A 16,239-nucleotide genomic window follows, 5' to 3' on the forward strand; every position below is an offset into this window, starting at 1 on the left:
GTCCACAAAGCAAAAAGTTTCAACTCCTTTACACACTTAAAAATAAAGGTGCTTCAAAAGGTTCTTCAAGCAATGCCATAGAAGAACCGGTTTTGGTTCCACAAAGAACCATTCAATCTAAGGTTCTTTAAAGAACCATCTCTTGCTTACCTTTTTATAATTTGAAGAACCTTATTCGCCACAAAGAACCTTTTGTGAAACAGAAAGGTTCTTCAGATGTTAAAGGTTCTGTATTGAACCATTTAGACAAAAAGGTTCTTCTATGGCATCGTGAAGCACCTTTATTTTTAAGAGTGTATAGGTTTTTGTTATGGTTCAGAATGAGTAAACATTTTCATTTTTCTTTGTGTAAGCACGCATCTAGAGAGATTAATTTTGTGTGAGAATTTTGATTCTACTGTGTGAGAGGTTTAGATTTTTACATGTATGAAATTCTCTCGAGTCGAGTGCTTACAGTAAATATGTAAATCATACTTCAGGCATCCGGTTATTTTTCAATGCAGTCACATTTATTGGCTTTCTCTATGCACAGTTATTAAGCAGTCACTTGAGCTGGCAAGAAATGGTTCAAATTTACAATGAAATTCCCACAATGTTTACTAAAAAATAAATACAGGACTGAGAGAGTCGCACAGCTCAAAAATATACAAAGGCTTGGAATTAATGTAAACTTTTAAAACATTTTACAAAATGAAACGGTGTCTTTTCTCTTTTTTCACTTTAAAAAGATCATTTGTACATGTTTATACAAAAATACAAAATGGATTCAAATCTCTTGAAGTGAAGCTTGTATGCAGAATGAGATTTGCTTCCTGCTTATTGTAACTGAATGAGATGCATCTTATCGTTAGACATTTTCACTTTAACCTTCATTTTTTATTTCTTCAATTAATTCATTATAATTTGTATATATATATATTTTTTTTCACACCGATACACATTTGAAACCCTTTGGTAAACAAACAAACAAACAAAAAAGTCTGTGCTTCTCCATTAATGCAGAGAAATTCGGCAAAAGTTGTCTAGAAAAGTGAAAATCAGAGAAATAGTCCAAGATGGATTATGATGATAAAAGAAAACCAATAAAATAAATGTGTAGTGTCTTTTCGTTTCCTGTTACACTTTTGTTCTTTATTGATATGATCATTTTTTTATAGTAACTTGTGCCGGTTTAAAACAGTCCAAAGCTGTATTTGAGGTAAAATAACTATGATACAGATAACTTTGTGATTTCCCTTCATGATTTTTTTCTTTAATGTTTTGCAAATAAGGCCTAAACTGACTGGTTAGCTTCAATACAGTACAGGTAACTAGGTTGATACTTCAAATGTGGCTACTGTTGTGAAAATAGAAACAAAAGACAATCGTTGCTACATATCTGAATTTTTGAGTTGTCACGAGTGTTGTTTTCATGACTGCAATTGCATCACAAGCACAGAGAGAAACGTATGAAAAGAAAGCTGATGATATCGATGACATTTTTTCCCCCAATGGCAACAATGATTGAAAGTATGGCCTGGGTATAGAATTCAAAGCACCAAAACACTTAACTACAGTCGTTTAACATAGAATAGCTTATTTGTTGAGAATGCAAGTTTACAGCTAATTAGAAATGTTTACAAGTTCGGTATCTTCATCATTGGCTGATACACCCCTGATATGAAATATTTTTTTCTTATTTTATTTAAATAAAGCTTTATAATTATTCTTTTCCAAATTTATTAACAAAATAATTCTCTGGATAAAATATCCCATAATTAAAAATACTTTTTTTCTATTAAATGTTGCAATCTAAAAGAAGATTTCATAGATTTAGTTCTAGTACATGGACACAAAGGAGAAAAAAAAGTAGTCTGTACTTCCAAAATTCTGTAGTTATAAAGCAAAGCTAATTGCGACAACCATCGGACAGGGTTGTATTAAAGGAGAAATAAGACGTGGCACACTGCAGCTCCTATTCAATGACAAAATATCTGTTAGTTCTGTTAGTGTCTCAGAATATCCTGGAAGGTTTCTCTGTATAAAACAAAAAGAATTCAATTCTTAAACCTCTTGGACATGACAGTACACAACAAATCAACGACAATTCAGAATAAAGGCTGAAATATTATGTCAATCATCTATAAATATACAGATGAGCAATGAACCGCTTCTGCCTTCTCGCAGTCATTTTATCTATATCTCAGAGATAGAGATATCAATCAGTACCGACATTACATTAATCCCTAAATATAATTATATCATCATTTAAACAAAACGGACCCATATTTATGCCTCAGTCTGTTCTTTCAAAACTCAGCTGTTCACAAATAGTGCTTCATTAGATTAGATTGTCCAGTTCCTCCACTTAAGGGAAAAAGCTCAAACTGTGTATACAGTGATGTAAAACTGCAAATTTCAACAAATCTCACACATTTTGTACATTGACTGAACAGAGCACATACTCAACAAATTCAAGTGAAGGTGGAAATACATTTTATGTGGAGATGTGACATGTTCTTGTGTTTTATTGCATGCTGTACAAAGGATGAAGAAACTGAATTACGACCACAGTGAAAGAGCGTTCATTAGAGACGGATGACCAAAAATCGATCTTTTCACAGCATGTCACCTTCCCTTCAGTGGCACAGTGTAGGCTTGACAAATCTAGCTAATTCCTGTGAGTTTTGAACTCTGAGAAGACCTCCAACTCGGAAGAGTGTCACTTTAAAAGTGAATCCGTTCTCCTTCAAATGAACAGTATGCTTGATTTTAAGGGTATTCACAGAATACATTAAGATTGAGGTCCTCACTTCTTCTGCAGTCACCAAAATCTTCCATGTTGGTTGGTTAAGTAAATATACATGATGACACCTGAAAATTGTGACAAAAATACACAACCCAATTTGGGTCTTTGAAGAAAAGGTAAACTAAACAAGGGTAAAAAGGATTCAATTAGTTTTCATAACAGTGAATGCTGTTTGACAGTTTGAGATTCAGACAGCATGAAGATTCTGACACACATATTGTACGTTCCATTACATTACACTAAACTAAAACTGGATTACTTTGTCCAGGTTGTATATTTCAAGGTATAATTAACCAAATTAAGTGCAAAAGAACTGATGGTTTTGCAAACCAGTCTACTATTAGAACCATGTTCATAACAGTTCTAGCTTTCTTTTTTTCAGAAATCTTTCCCCTTGCACACCTTGCTAAGAAAGGCCATGGTGCGATTGTCCTTAGTAAAGCATCCGCATATGCATGTCATTGTGATGGATGATGGAAATAGAATTTTCTATATTAAAATGTTACCTTTCAATATCTTGTTAAAGAACTAATTTAACCTTCTAATTTTGTGAGCATCAGCGTGGGATTATGATGAAAATCATAGCTCTCAATGAAAAATGGTTATGCGAAAAATTCAAGTTCTTATTCCTATAGAATACAAAATGAGCTTAAAGAAATCAATTTTTTTTTTTTTTTTCAAATCACAAACATCAGGGGAGAAAACTAAGGTAGATCATAATATGTATACAGCACTCTCATACAGTTCAAATAGAATGTTTTCGTATTATAAAAGATTTATCATTTTGCTAAGTGGTTAAAAAAATGATTATACCACTAAGAGGAGCGATCATCGTGTGGACTTCCATCTGAGTTCTCAGTCTCTCCCTCTGATATGGCCTGCATTGGGGCAGTGTACAGCCGACTTCGCGTGCTATAGCGACTGCTGTTTGCTGCAGGTGGAATTCTGGAACGTCCCTGTCTGGAGGCAGCTGACATGGTAAGTATTTTTGGGGAGAATCCTTCACTGTTGGCCCTAGGGAATTGGCTTGGAAGTGGATCTCCACTGCTAGTGGAATCCTGGAGGAGTAAGGGGGGCTCCTCTGTTTGCCTTGCAGCCTCTAGTAGCAGCTCTGCTTGAGTCTTGGGTGTGATGGGGCTCTTGAGGATCTCCGTAGCAGACATGCGGTAACTTGAGTCTGAGCGACTACCCTTCTTTAGCAGCAGGAGTTTGAACTCCTCACTGGATGTACTGGACTTTTTGGCACTCCTGTAGATGGGTCCTGAGGCTCGCTGAGAGCTGTTTGAAGCGACTGAGGCAGCAGGGGTGACCGGGCATACAGTAGGATTGCTGACAGGAGCGGTTGCGGTTGCAGGTGCTACACCAGGCCGACTTTTTCCACTCATCTCCCCCGAGTCTTTACGTCCCAGCACTTTCCTTTTAGATCTGCAGTCATTTGGTTGAGAGTGTATTTCAGTCACATAAAGGTTTTAATGATTGCATAAAGCATCATCCAATGTCACATCGTAAGACATATAGAACATAAGATATGGCACTTGAATGTGAAACAATCATGCTTACCTGTGTATCATGGCAAACAGATCTTCAGTTGTGCGTAGTTTGTTGGGGGATGGGAAAACATTATCATCATCAGGTTTAGAGTCATCAGTCAAAGGAGATGTTGAATTGTCACTGGGAGTTGATTCTGTCAACATGCAAAGCATTCATACATCAAGCTCAATTAGCTCTTGAAATAAAGTTATGCATTGTCTTGTAAAAAAATCATGTTGAGGCTGGCCAATATATGTTTTACTGACTGATCTTCTCTTATAGTTCTTATAGTATAGCTGGAATAGCGGCCGCTAGAGGTGAAATAAAAACAATCACCAACTCTGCATGAAGTTTGTTATGTCATGTGACTATGTTATGCATAGGATTGGGGAGTAATGAATACATGTAATGCCATTACATATTTAAAACAAAATATGAGTAGCTATATTATGTTATAGTTACATTTGAAGTGATTACTTTGAAATTAAATAGCATTTATTTAATGTGATATTAAAATAAAATGTGTGTCTGTATGAATAATTGTTTTTCTATATTTATAACAAATGGTATAGTTAAAGAAATAGTTCATCCAAAAATGAAAATTTTGTCATCATTTACTCACCCTCATGTTGTTCCAAACCTGTATAAGTTTCGTTCTTATGTTGAACACACAAAAAAAGATATTTTGAAGAACCAAACAGTTGTTGATCCCCATTGACTTCCATAGTAGGGAAAGAAATACTATGGAAGTTCATGGGGACCATCAAGTGTTTGATTACCAGCATTCTTCAAAATATCTTTTACAGTATGTTCGAAGGAACTCATACAGGTTTGGAACGACATGAGGGTGAGTAAATGATGACAACATTTTCAGTTTTGGGTGAACTATCCCTTTAAGTAATATCAATTGAAAAAGAAGAGTGCTGCTTTCCTGAATATTAGCACAATTCCAAAATGTCATACTGATTATATGCAATTAGTAAGTTAATATTAAGTGACATACATTAAATAACAGCCTGAATAGCCCACCTGGTTGGCTGAAGCAGAGTAGCTTGACCCACCAATGGACATTACAAAATATGGCTGTTTAAGAACAGTAGCAGTGGTGTAGGGAGTAAGATACGCGATCATCTGAGTTCGGTTTCCGTCTTTTGCCGAACTAGTTCTACTACCATTCTTCTCCCTTTTATCATCATATATCAGATCAGAAAGGCATTTATTTTCAATAAAAATTAAGTAAATATTCGAAAAGTGGAAATAAAGTGCCTCTCGGGTTCTTAATCATGAAGTGTTTATTGGGTACAGTGGTAGGGTTAGGTGTAGGGAGGGCACCCAATAAGGCAGCATCCATTAATAAATTTAATTATAATTTACATTTAAAATGCATACTGTTTTATAATGTACTACAACAATATCTGCCACTATTTGGAGTAAGTATAAATAAAGCATCTAATTACTATTACACTTATTGCAAAGAAAATACTACCTTTTTACATAGTGTAAATAGAATCTATGGCTATTGGCACTTAGTGTAAGTTGCATAGTGACAGATGCTATTTACACTTAGTGTAAGTACCATCTAATACTATTTGCACTTATTGCAAATAACTACTGCCTTTGAGATAAATACACAGAAGACTTGCATGTCTGCGAGCAACCTAGTGCTGTTTGGTTCCTGAATAAATCCACATTTCGAACGAATTGGCTGAGCGAATGATTCAATTACATTCATAAATCACTTGTTCAATTCCTTAATGAATCTGTCCTTTTGAACAAATCAAATGATTCCATGACTCATTCTTTAAGAACAATATTTGCCACCACTTACTGGTGGTTTTAGTTTCATATTTAAAAACATAATTTATTTCCCTCCCCATCATTTTATATTTCAGTGTTCAAAATAATACAAATAATTATTAAAAATATAATTATTAAAATAATATTAGCCTCGCGGTTAGTGCGCTGACGTACAAATCCTGTTTTGTGGTCCTTTGCCGATCCCGGTCCCCTCTCTCTTCACCCAAAAGCTTTCCTGTCTACTCTACACTATCCTGTCCAATTAAAGGCATAAAAAGCCCATAAATAATTAATTGCATAATATTATTTATGCACTTATAATTTATTAAGTTACTAAACTTGATAAATCTAACAAAATATGTTACAAAATACGTTTTAAAGCATGTATTTTGTAATCTGTAGTGAAATACATTTTAAAAGTAACCTTCCCAACCCTGGTTATGCACAGAATCATGCTTGAGAAGCTGATTTAAAACACTGACAGAAAAAAAGAGGTATGTTTACAGTACTTGTTATTGTTACCTAGTCATGGTAAAATAAATCACATTTGTTAAGCAAAAGTTTTTTACAGGACAATTACCCTTGCTGAAGTAGTCCTCTGTGTCCGGGGTCGAGCCTTCTTCCCTTATGTCCTGTGAGGCACTTCTGGTTGTGACACCTGATGTCTCATAATCTTCTTCTCGGCCTTGTACATCGCTGATTGTGTAAGTGTGCGATGCCTCTTGAGTTGAAACAGGCACTTTGTCAGGGCTGTTGCACAGTACAAAATTGCTCCTCTGTATTTCACTGTAAGCGGGGGGTGGCATTGTGCTGGCCGAACACATGGGTTGTGCTGAAGGGTCTGACCGTGATAGCTGATTTAGATCTTGTTTTAGTCTCTCTGGTGACAATGTCAGTTGCACATCTGGGTACTTTCTGCTGTCTTGTTCTTGCTCAGGACCTTGAGATGACCTTGTCGAAGAGTCTTCTTTTTCAGGAGTAGGGTCTACAGGAGTTCTGAAAGCAGTCATTGCCCAGTAAGTACCAGGACCAAGCCTCTCCTGTCTCACTTTCACTTCCTCCCGGGGAAGAACAACGTTTTCCACCGGTGGAACCTGTGATTCACAGAGCTGTGCTGCAGGGGGTTTGTAGGCTGGTGGTTTTCTGTTGTGCCTGTTGCTAGAGGATGGGGCATCAGTTATTACTGTGGGACACTTGGGACGAGTTACTGGATTTGCACTGACCAGATCATACCCTTGGTTCCCTTCAGCTAATCTACAAATAGATCGCAGTTGGACTGATCTAAGAACAGTTGGAGTGATGGCCAAATGGGCTGAGCTGGGTACTGTGCTTGTTGCACTCTCTGAAGTAGAAGCTGCAGTGCGAGCCTCTGCAGCAGCGGCGGCGGCGGCGGCTGCGGCTGCGGCAGCAGTGCGAGCTTCTGCAGCCGCAGCTGCAGCAATGGCAGCTTTCTGCTTATTCTGGTGGAGGATGTGCATCTGATTTCTGTGAGAAAAGTGCTTGCTGTGAAGAGCACTTAGGTCAAGGTGACTGGGGGGTATGGCATGGAAGTCAGTTTCCCTCCTGGAGGAAATGCCTGGGTCTCGTACTGAAAGCTGTGGCTGTTGTAGGGAACAAAGTGAGGACTTCCTTTCAGGGACTTTGGGTTTCCTTTTGCCACTGGTTGGAGACAGGGGCCCTGGGAAGAATGCGGAGGGGAAGGATGATGTAGGTGTTTCCGACTGACTAGAATATCCACTGGAAGGGGATGCCAAGCCCACCAACTTTTCAGGGGAAGCCAGCTTGAAGTCACCTTCAGGTGGAGGAAGAGTTGGAGAAGTAGGTCTGGACCTGGGTTGACAGGCTTGCATTTCTGCACATTCTGGTGGCTTGATGCATTCAATAACAGTTGTACCCGTAGCAGTGCTAGAGTTGGACAGAGACCGGTAAGGGTCATTTGATTTCAAGTCATTGTGGAGCCAGAGATCTGCATAGTCTGCTTGCACAGCACCTTCATCCTTGAATGAATGTGTGTCTGAGGAACTGAATGGAGAGGAGCAGTCAAGCATGTCCCTGACATTCTCCACTCCCCATGCGCCAAGTGACTCAAGACCTGCAGTGTCAAGGTGCCCTGCAGAATCAGCCAAGTCCAGCTGCAGTTTCATCTGCCTGGAAGACAAGGGCAGTGGCAACTCGCAAGTAATCTTTGGTTCGTCCTGCTCTAGAATGTTCACACCACTGCTTGTTTCCTTTAATGAAGAGCTACGTTTTGGTGGGGGTGGCTTGGCCTTTGGTTTTTTTAAGGAGAGACATGGTCTGCCCAGTGTCCTGGTGGCTCTATACTCTGACTGAGTGTATTCACCCATGCCAGGTGCTATATTTCCACTTGGGCCACAGTCAGGGTCAATGGCTGCATAGTTGTAGTAGCTTCTGCTACCCTTAAGACCACAGTCAAAGTGCATGGAGGAATAAAATCCTTCAGTGTCAACGGTGTAGTGCATCTCAGATTTCCTAACGGATGCTTGGTCACTGAAACTCTCGTAAGTTTCCCCACTTGAATAACTGGGGCAGCTGACACCACTCTCATCCTCTCTGGAATGCTTTGGGCTGAAGTCTTGGGGACAGGGCTGATCCTGCTGGTCCTGGGTGCAGTTCCACTCACCATCACTAGCAGTGCTGACCCCTGCATCATCCATCTGATCAGTAGCCGATGAGGTAAAAGAATTGGATCGCTGCCCCTGTCCTTGTGGCTTGTCAATGTGGTAGGGATCAATTATGAAGCCGGTGGTGTCATCAATGACATGGGATCCAGTATTAAGGGAGAGTTCTGAATCACAGTGTGAGGATCCAGTCAGGGGAGGAGAGGCAGCAGGCGGAAGAGTTTCAGATGTCTGCGATGGGCAAGTAGAGCTGCTTCCACTCCAGTTGCCGCTTGAGGACTGGTGATCCTCTTTATGGTCCATCTGGCTGCCTAGCACTCCTGTAGTGGAGGCAGAGTGGATGGGGCTGCTGAAAGTATCAGAGCTGGAGGAAATCTCACAGCTCCCCATGTCAACTTTGCGTGGGAGTCTAGATCTGCCTCTCTCAATCCATGTGTGGTCAGGGCTCTCCGAATGCTGCATGCGCTTGAGGCTTCCAAACTGGAGCTCTGGCATGGCCTGGTCATCAGTGCTCTCCTCCTCATCCTTCAGAATTCTCTGTCCTGCACCTGGTAGGAAGTCCTCAGCTTCATACGGAGAGAGTTCTTCATCTTCCTCTTCGTCATCTTCATCATCATCATCATCATCATCACTGTCATCTTGGTCCTCATCCAGAAGCCGGCCACCCTCACGTGGTAGACTTCTAGAACGGACACGAGTGGCTGATGCTGCAGCATACACAGTATCAGAGCGATCCGGCAGGGAGGTGATGTTTCCAGTGGAGTGTGAGAGAGAGGCTGGAATTCCTTGACCCCTCTGGGCACGGATACGCCTCCGGGATGGAGCAGCAATCAAGAAGTCATCTGTCTGACAGCCAGAGTCCTTGGTGTGCAGTACTCTCCCACTCAAGGAGAGCTCCTCATGCCACAATGACTTGTGTGGGTTGGCATGGATGATCACTGTTCTCTCTCTAGCCACAGGTGATTCGTCAGAATCTACAGGGAAATCAGAAAACCAATACTTAAACTAAATCTATATGAAGATAAAATTGAAGAAAATGTGACCTGTGGATGTTAAATGAAAAGAATAAGTTGCTTTAATGAACTTGGACTTTAGATGTAAAATATCAGTTGGCCATACCCATGTCTTGTTGAACTCGTTTAGGGATGCCAGTGATTGTTTTTCGCCTCCTGAGTTTCCGGCGTCTCTGTAGAACCGACTGTGAGTGAACAAGAGAGCAGCGAGCACTTGCTTCTCTGTCAAATCCAACACCTGTGAAGAAAAATAACAGTCTCAGAAGTAGTTAAGAGTGGGTGATATATTCCACACTATCAAATTCTTTTTGAATTAATTTTACATATATATTGTTATAATATATGATACAGTTGGTGTTTTTAGTTTGTACTGAATCTGAAGTAATGTTGCTTACCAGAAACATTTATTGGAATGATACAGGATGAAATCACTTGAGAGTCATTCTTTATTCTCTCTTCTGGCGTGGGAAGAGGCAGGGCTTTGGACCAGTTGGTTTTTTTGTCCAAGGCGGTAGGTACATTGGGAACAGGACATTTAGGCCTATGGCTCATCACTGGCAATTCACCATCTGTTTCTGTGTTGGTTCCAGCCTAATGTGGGATGATTTTAGAACTGTTAAGTTGTACTCAGAACAAGATCGATAATTTATGATCAAATTCACATACTGTAAACACACAGCTAAATGTAAAGACAACATTTTATCTACAGGATCACAAGTTTTATACAGTGGCCCCAAAATCTTCAGACACTTTTGGAGTCACACTTAATGTATGGATTTCACTGCTTTAGAAATATACAAAAAATATACAAAATAACAAACCAAGTGGCAACTGATGCCTAAAGGAACCAGCAACTTTTTGGTTACCTACATCCTTCAAAATATCTTCTTTTACATTAAACATTAAACGTTAACACGATAACATTACAAGTTAAAGGCAAGTGAGTGATTTCATTTTTGGGTGAACTATACCTTTTTTTTCCTTCTCAAAACAAACTTCGTTTTTCAATGCAGACATTCATACATAAATGAGGCTTAAGTGTCCAAATACTTTTTGGGACCACTGTATTAAGTTGACATCCACATACATACATGTATTGCCAAATTCCCATTTTTCTGAGTTGATAAGAAATGCAGCTTTGATTATGAGGCAGAAGACACACAGAGAGAGAAGAAGAATAGATGAAACATAGGCAAAGAGACAGCATGATTTTTTTTTTCCTATGGATGCATGCAAATGTATAAAATAATGTCTTTCACAAAGGCCAAGTTGCACCCTAGGGAGTAAATGATCCAGAAAGGAAATCCAAGGTTTTACTCACACAAAAAGCAGTGGAATAGTAATATTAACCAGAAGGAATGATCTTACCATATCATAACTCTCTGTGATACTCCAAATGCAATATAGCATCAAATATTTCAATATATCTGAGCTGAGCTGTCCCACTTAACATGGTGCTATTTAACAAATCACATAAACTTGTCATTTATACAATAGCATATTCTTTAACTGAGTTATCAGCAATCCCAAATACATATCTTCGCAGATACTGCTAACTGGCTGAATGGCCATGAACAGACATGAAGCATTTTCATCTCAAGGAAGTCTTGTTCTACCCTAATCATGTTAAAACAAAGAAGAAACAGAAATTATTAGGAGCTAGAGGTAATAAGTAGTCTTTAATGGGGCAAAATACCTTTCTAATCCAGGGAATGAAGTAACAACACTGTACAGGGAGGAGGAACAGGAACGCTGAAACTAAAATTAAAAGATGGAAAACAGAACTTAACAAATTACAAAAGTTGTGCTTGATAAAAAAAAAGTCTGATATGATGTTTCTGAGAAGTCCATGGTGAGCACATGCTGTGAGGGAAAGGGGAGACATATACACACACACACAAAACAACACAGACATGTTCTCTTTTGGAACTGTCTTTCTTTTGTGAACAACCTTGAACACTGAGATGTTTGGGGTTCAAGTCTGCAACATACATGCTGAAATGAAAGGCTGTAATCTGATGAAGAAGCAACTTAATGAATTGAATTGTTATGGAAGGATTTGAATCAATCTGGCACCCATCCAATTATCTTGGCAAAACCTGTACTTTGGTTAAAAAACAAAAACAGATAGAGGTCAGGAGCCCTGTTGTCAGAAACAAAAATAATAATAATTATGTAATTTACCTCTCTGGAATGCTTTGGGCTGAAGTCTTGGGGACAGGGCTGATCCTGCTGGTCCTGGGTGCAGTTCCACTCACCATCACTAGCAGTGCTGACCCCTGCATCATCCATCTGATCAGTAGCCGATGAGGTAAAAGAATTGGATCGCTGCCCCTGTCCTTGTGGCTTGTCAATGTGGTAGGGATCAATTATGAAGCCGGTGGTGTCATCAATGACATGGGATCCAGTATTAAGGGAGAGTTCTGAATCACAGTGTGAGGATCCAGTCAGGGAGGAGAGGCAGCAGGCGGAAGAGTTTCAGATCATCATCATCATCATCATCATCATCATCATCATCATCATCATCATCATCATCATCATCATCATCATCATCATCATCATCATCATCATCATCATCATCATCATCATCATCATCATCATCATCATCATCATCATCATCATCATCATCATCATCATCATCATCATCATCATCATCATCATCATCATCATCATCATCATCATCATCATCATCATCATCATCATCATCATCATCATCATCATCATCATCATCATCATCATCATCATCATCATCATCATCATCATCATCATCATCATCATCATCATCATCATCATCATCATCATCATCATCATCATCATCATCATCATCATCATCATCATCATCATCATCATCATCATCATCATCATCATCATCATCATCATCATCATCATCATCATCATCATCATCATCATCATCATCATCATCATCATCATCATCATCATCATCATCATCATCATCATCATCATCATCATCATCATCATCATCATCATCATCATCATCATCATCATCATCATCATCATCATCATCATCATCATCATCATCATCATCATCATCATCATCATCATCATCATCATCATCATCATCATCATCATCATCATCATCATCATCATCATCATCATCATCATCATCATCATCATCATCATCATCATCATCATCATCATCATCATCATCATCATCATCATCATCATCATCATCATCATCATCATCATCATCATCATCATCATCATCATCATCATCATCATCATCATCATCATCATCATCATCATCATCATCATCATCATCATCATCATCATCATCATCATCATCATCATCATCATCATCATCATCATCATCATCATCATCATCATCATCATCATCATCATCATCATCATCATCATCATCATCATCATCATCATCATCATCATCATCATCATCATCATCATCATCATCATCATCATCATCATCATCATCATCATCATCATCATCATCATCATCATCATCATCATCATCATCATCATCATCATCATCATCATCATCATCATCATCATCATCATCATCATCATCATCATCATCATCATCATCATCATCATCATCATCATCATCATCATCATCATCATCATCATCATCATCATCATCATCATCATCATCATCATCATCATCATCATCATCATCATCATCATCATCATCATCATCATCATCATCATCATCATCATCATCATCATCATCATCATCATCATCATCATCATCATCATCATCATCATCATCATCATCATCATCATCATCATCATCATCATCATCATCATCATCATCATCATCATCATCATCATCATCATCATCATCATCATCATCATCATCATCATCATCATCATCATCATCATCATCATCATCATCATCATCATCATCATCATCATCATCATCATCATCATCATCATCATCATCATCATCATCATCATCATCATCATCATCATCATCATCATCATCATCATCATCATCATCATCATCATCATCATCATCATCATCATCATCATCATCATCATCATCATCATCATCATCATCATCATCATCATCATCATCATCATCATCATCATCATCATCATCATCATCATCATCATCATCATCATCATCATCATCATCATCATCATCTTCATCTTCCTCTTCGTCATCTTCATCATCATCATCATCATCATCACTGTCATCTTGGTCCTCATCCAGAAGCCGGCCACCCTCACGTGGTAGACTTCTAGAACGGACACGAGTGGCTGATGCTGCAGCATACACAGTATCAGAGCGATCCGGCAGGGAGGTGATGTTTCCAGTGGAGTGTGAGAGAGAGGCTGGAATTCCTTGACCCCTCTGGGCACGGATACGCCTCCGGGATGGAGCAGCAATCAAGAAGTCATCTGTCTGACAGCCAGAGTCCTTGGTGTGCAGTACTCTCCCACTCAAGGAGAGCTCCTCATGCCACAATGACTTGTGTGGGTTGGCATGGATGATCACTGTTCTCTCTCTAGCCACAGGTGATTCGTCAGAATCTACAGGGAAATCAGAAAACCAATACTTAAACTAAATCTATATGAAGATAAAATTGAAGAAAATGTGACCTGTGGATGTTAAATGAAAAGAATAAGTTGCTTTAATGAACTTGGACTTTAGATGTAAAATATCAGTTGGCCATACCCATGTCTTGTTGAACTCGTTTAGGGATGCCAGTGATTGTTTTTCGCCTCCTGAGTTTCAGCGTCTCTGTAGAACCGACTGTGAGTGAACAAGAGAGCAGCGAGCACTTGCTTCTCTGTCAAATCCAACACCTGTGAAGAAAAATAACAGTCTCAGAAGTAGTTAAGAGTGGGTGATATATTCCACACTATCAAATTCTTTTTGAATTAATTTTACATATATATTGTTATAATATATGATACAGTTGGTGTTTTTAGTTTGTACTGAATCTGAAGTAATGTTGCTTACCAGAAACATTTATTGGAATGATACAGGATGAAATCACTTGAGAGTCATTCTTTATTCTCTCTTCTGGCGTGGGAAGAGGCAGGGCTTTGGACCAGTTGGTTTTTGTCCAAGGCGGTAGGTACATTGGGAACAGGACATTTAGGCCTATGGCTCATCACTGGCAATTCACCATCTGTTTCTGTGTTGGTTCCAGCCTAATGTGGGATGATTTTAGAACTGTTAAGTTGTACTCAGAACAAGATCGATAATTTATGATCAAATTCACATACTGTAAACACACAGCTAAATGTAAAGACAACATTTTATCTACAGGATCACAAGTTTTATACAGTGGCCCCAAAATCTTCAGACACTTTTGGAGTCACACTTAATGTATGGATTTCACTGCTTTAGAAATATACAAAAATATACAAAATAACAAACCAAGTGGCAACTGATGCCTAAAGGAACCAGCAACTTTTTGGTTACCTACATCCTTCAAAATATCTTCTTTTACATTAAACATTAAACGTTAACACGATAACATTACAAGTTAAAGGCAAGTGAGTGATTTCATTTTGGGTGAACTATACCTTTTTTCCTTCTCAAAACAAACTTCGTTTTCAATGCAGACATTCATACATAAATGAGGCTTAAGTGTCCAAATACTTTTTGGGACCACTGTATTAAGTTGACATCCACATACATACATGTATTGCCAAATTCCCATTTTTCTGAGTTGATAAGAAATGCAGCTTTGATTATGAGGCAGAAGACACACAGAGAGAAGAAGAATAGATGAAACATAGGCAAAGAGACAGCATGATTTTTTTCCTATGGATGCATGCAAATGTATAAAATAATGTCTTTCACAAAGGCCAAGTTGCACCCTAGGGAGTAAATGATCCAGAAAGGAAATCCAAGGTTTTACTCACACAAAAAGCAGTGGAATAGTAATATTAACCAGAAGGAATGATCTTACCATATCATAACTCTCTGTGATACTCCAAATGCAATATAGCATCAAATATTTCAATATATCTGAGCTGAGCTGTCCCACTTAACATGGTGCTATTTAACAAATCACATAAACTTGTCATTTATACAATAGCATATTCTTTAACTGAGTTATCAGCAATCCCAAATACATATCTTCGCAGATACTGCTAACTGGCTGAATGGCCATGAACAGACATGAAGCATTTTCATCTCAAGGAAGTCTTGTTCTACCCTAATCATGTTAAAACAAAGAAGAAACAGAAATTATTAGGAGCTAGAGGTAATAAGTAGTCTTTAATGGGGCAAAATACCTTTCTAATCCAGGGAATGAAGTAACAACACTGTACAGGGGAGGAGGAACGGGAACGCTGAAACTAAAATTAAAAGATGGAAAACAGAACTTAACAAATTACAAAAAGTTGTGCTTGATAAAAAAAAAAAAGTCTGATATGATGTTTCTGAGAAGTCCATGGTGAGCACATGCTGTGAGGGAAAGGGGGAGACATATACACACACACACAAAACAACACAGACATGTTCTCTTTTGGAACT

General features: G+C 38.6%; 1 protein-coding gene across 1 annotated transcript in view; it reads right to left on the bottom strand.

The window, feature by feature from the left end:
* Positions 1-505: 505 nt before the first annotated feature.
* The window catches only part of nhsb (Nance-Horan syndrome b (congenital cataracts and dental anomalies)), an 84,785-nt gene continuing 69,051 nt past the window's right edge, over positions 506-16,239 (bottom strand). Inside the window, exons 6-11 of the mRNA XM_058790806.1 lie at positions 15,999-16,061; positions 10,163-10,358; positions 9,874-10,005; positions 6,696-9,728; positions 4,349-4,472; positions 506-4,213 (exon numbers count right to left, since the gene is read on the bottom strand). Of these exons, the coding sequence (XP_058646789.1) occupies positions 3,604-4,213; positions 4,349-4,472; positions 6,696-9,728; positions 9,874-10,005; positions 10,163-10,358; positions 15,999-16,061 (4,158 nt within the window). The 3' untranslated portion in view covers positions 506-3,603. The remainder of the gene's footprint in view (positions 4,214-4,348; positions 4,473-6,695; positions 9,729-9,873; positions 10,006-10,162; positions 10,359-15,998; positions 16,062-16,239) is intronic.

This window comes from Onychostoma macrolepis, chromosome 11 (assembly GCF_012432095.1).
Source record: "Onychostoma macrolepis isolate SWU-2019 chromosome 11, ASM1243209v1, whole genome shotgun sequence".
In the NCBI taxonomy this organism is placed as follows: domain Eukaryota; kingdom Metazoa; phylum Chordata; class Actinopteri; order Cypriniformes; family Cyprinidae; genus Onychostoma; species Onychostoma macrolepis.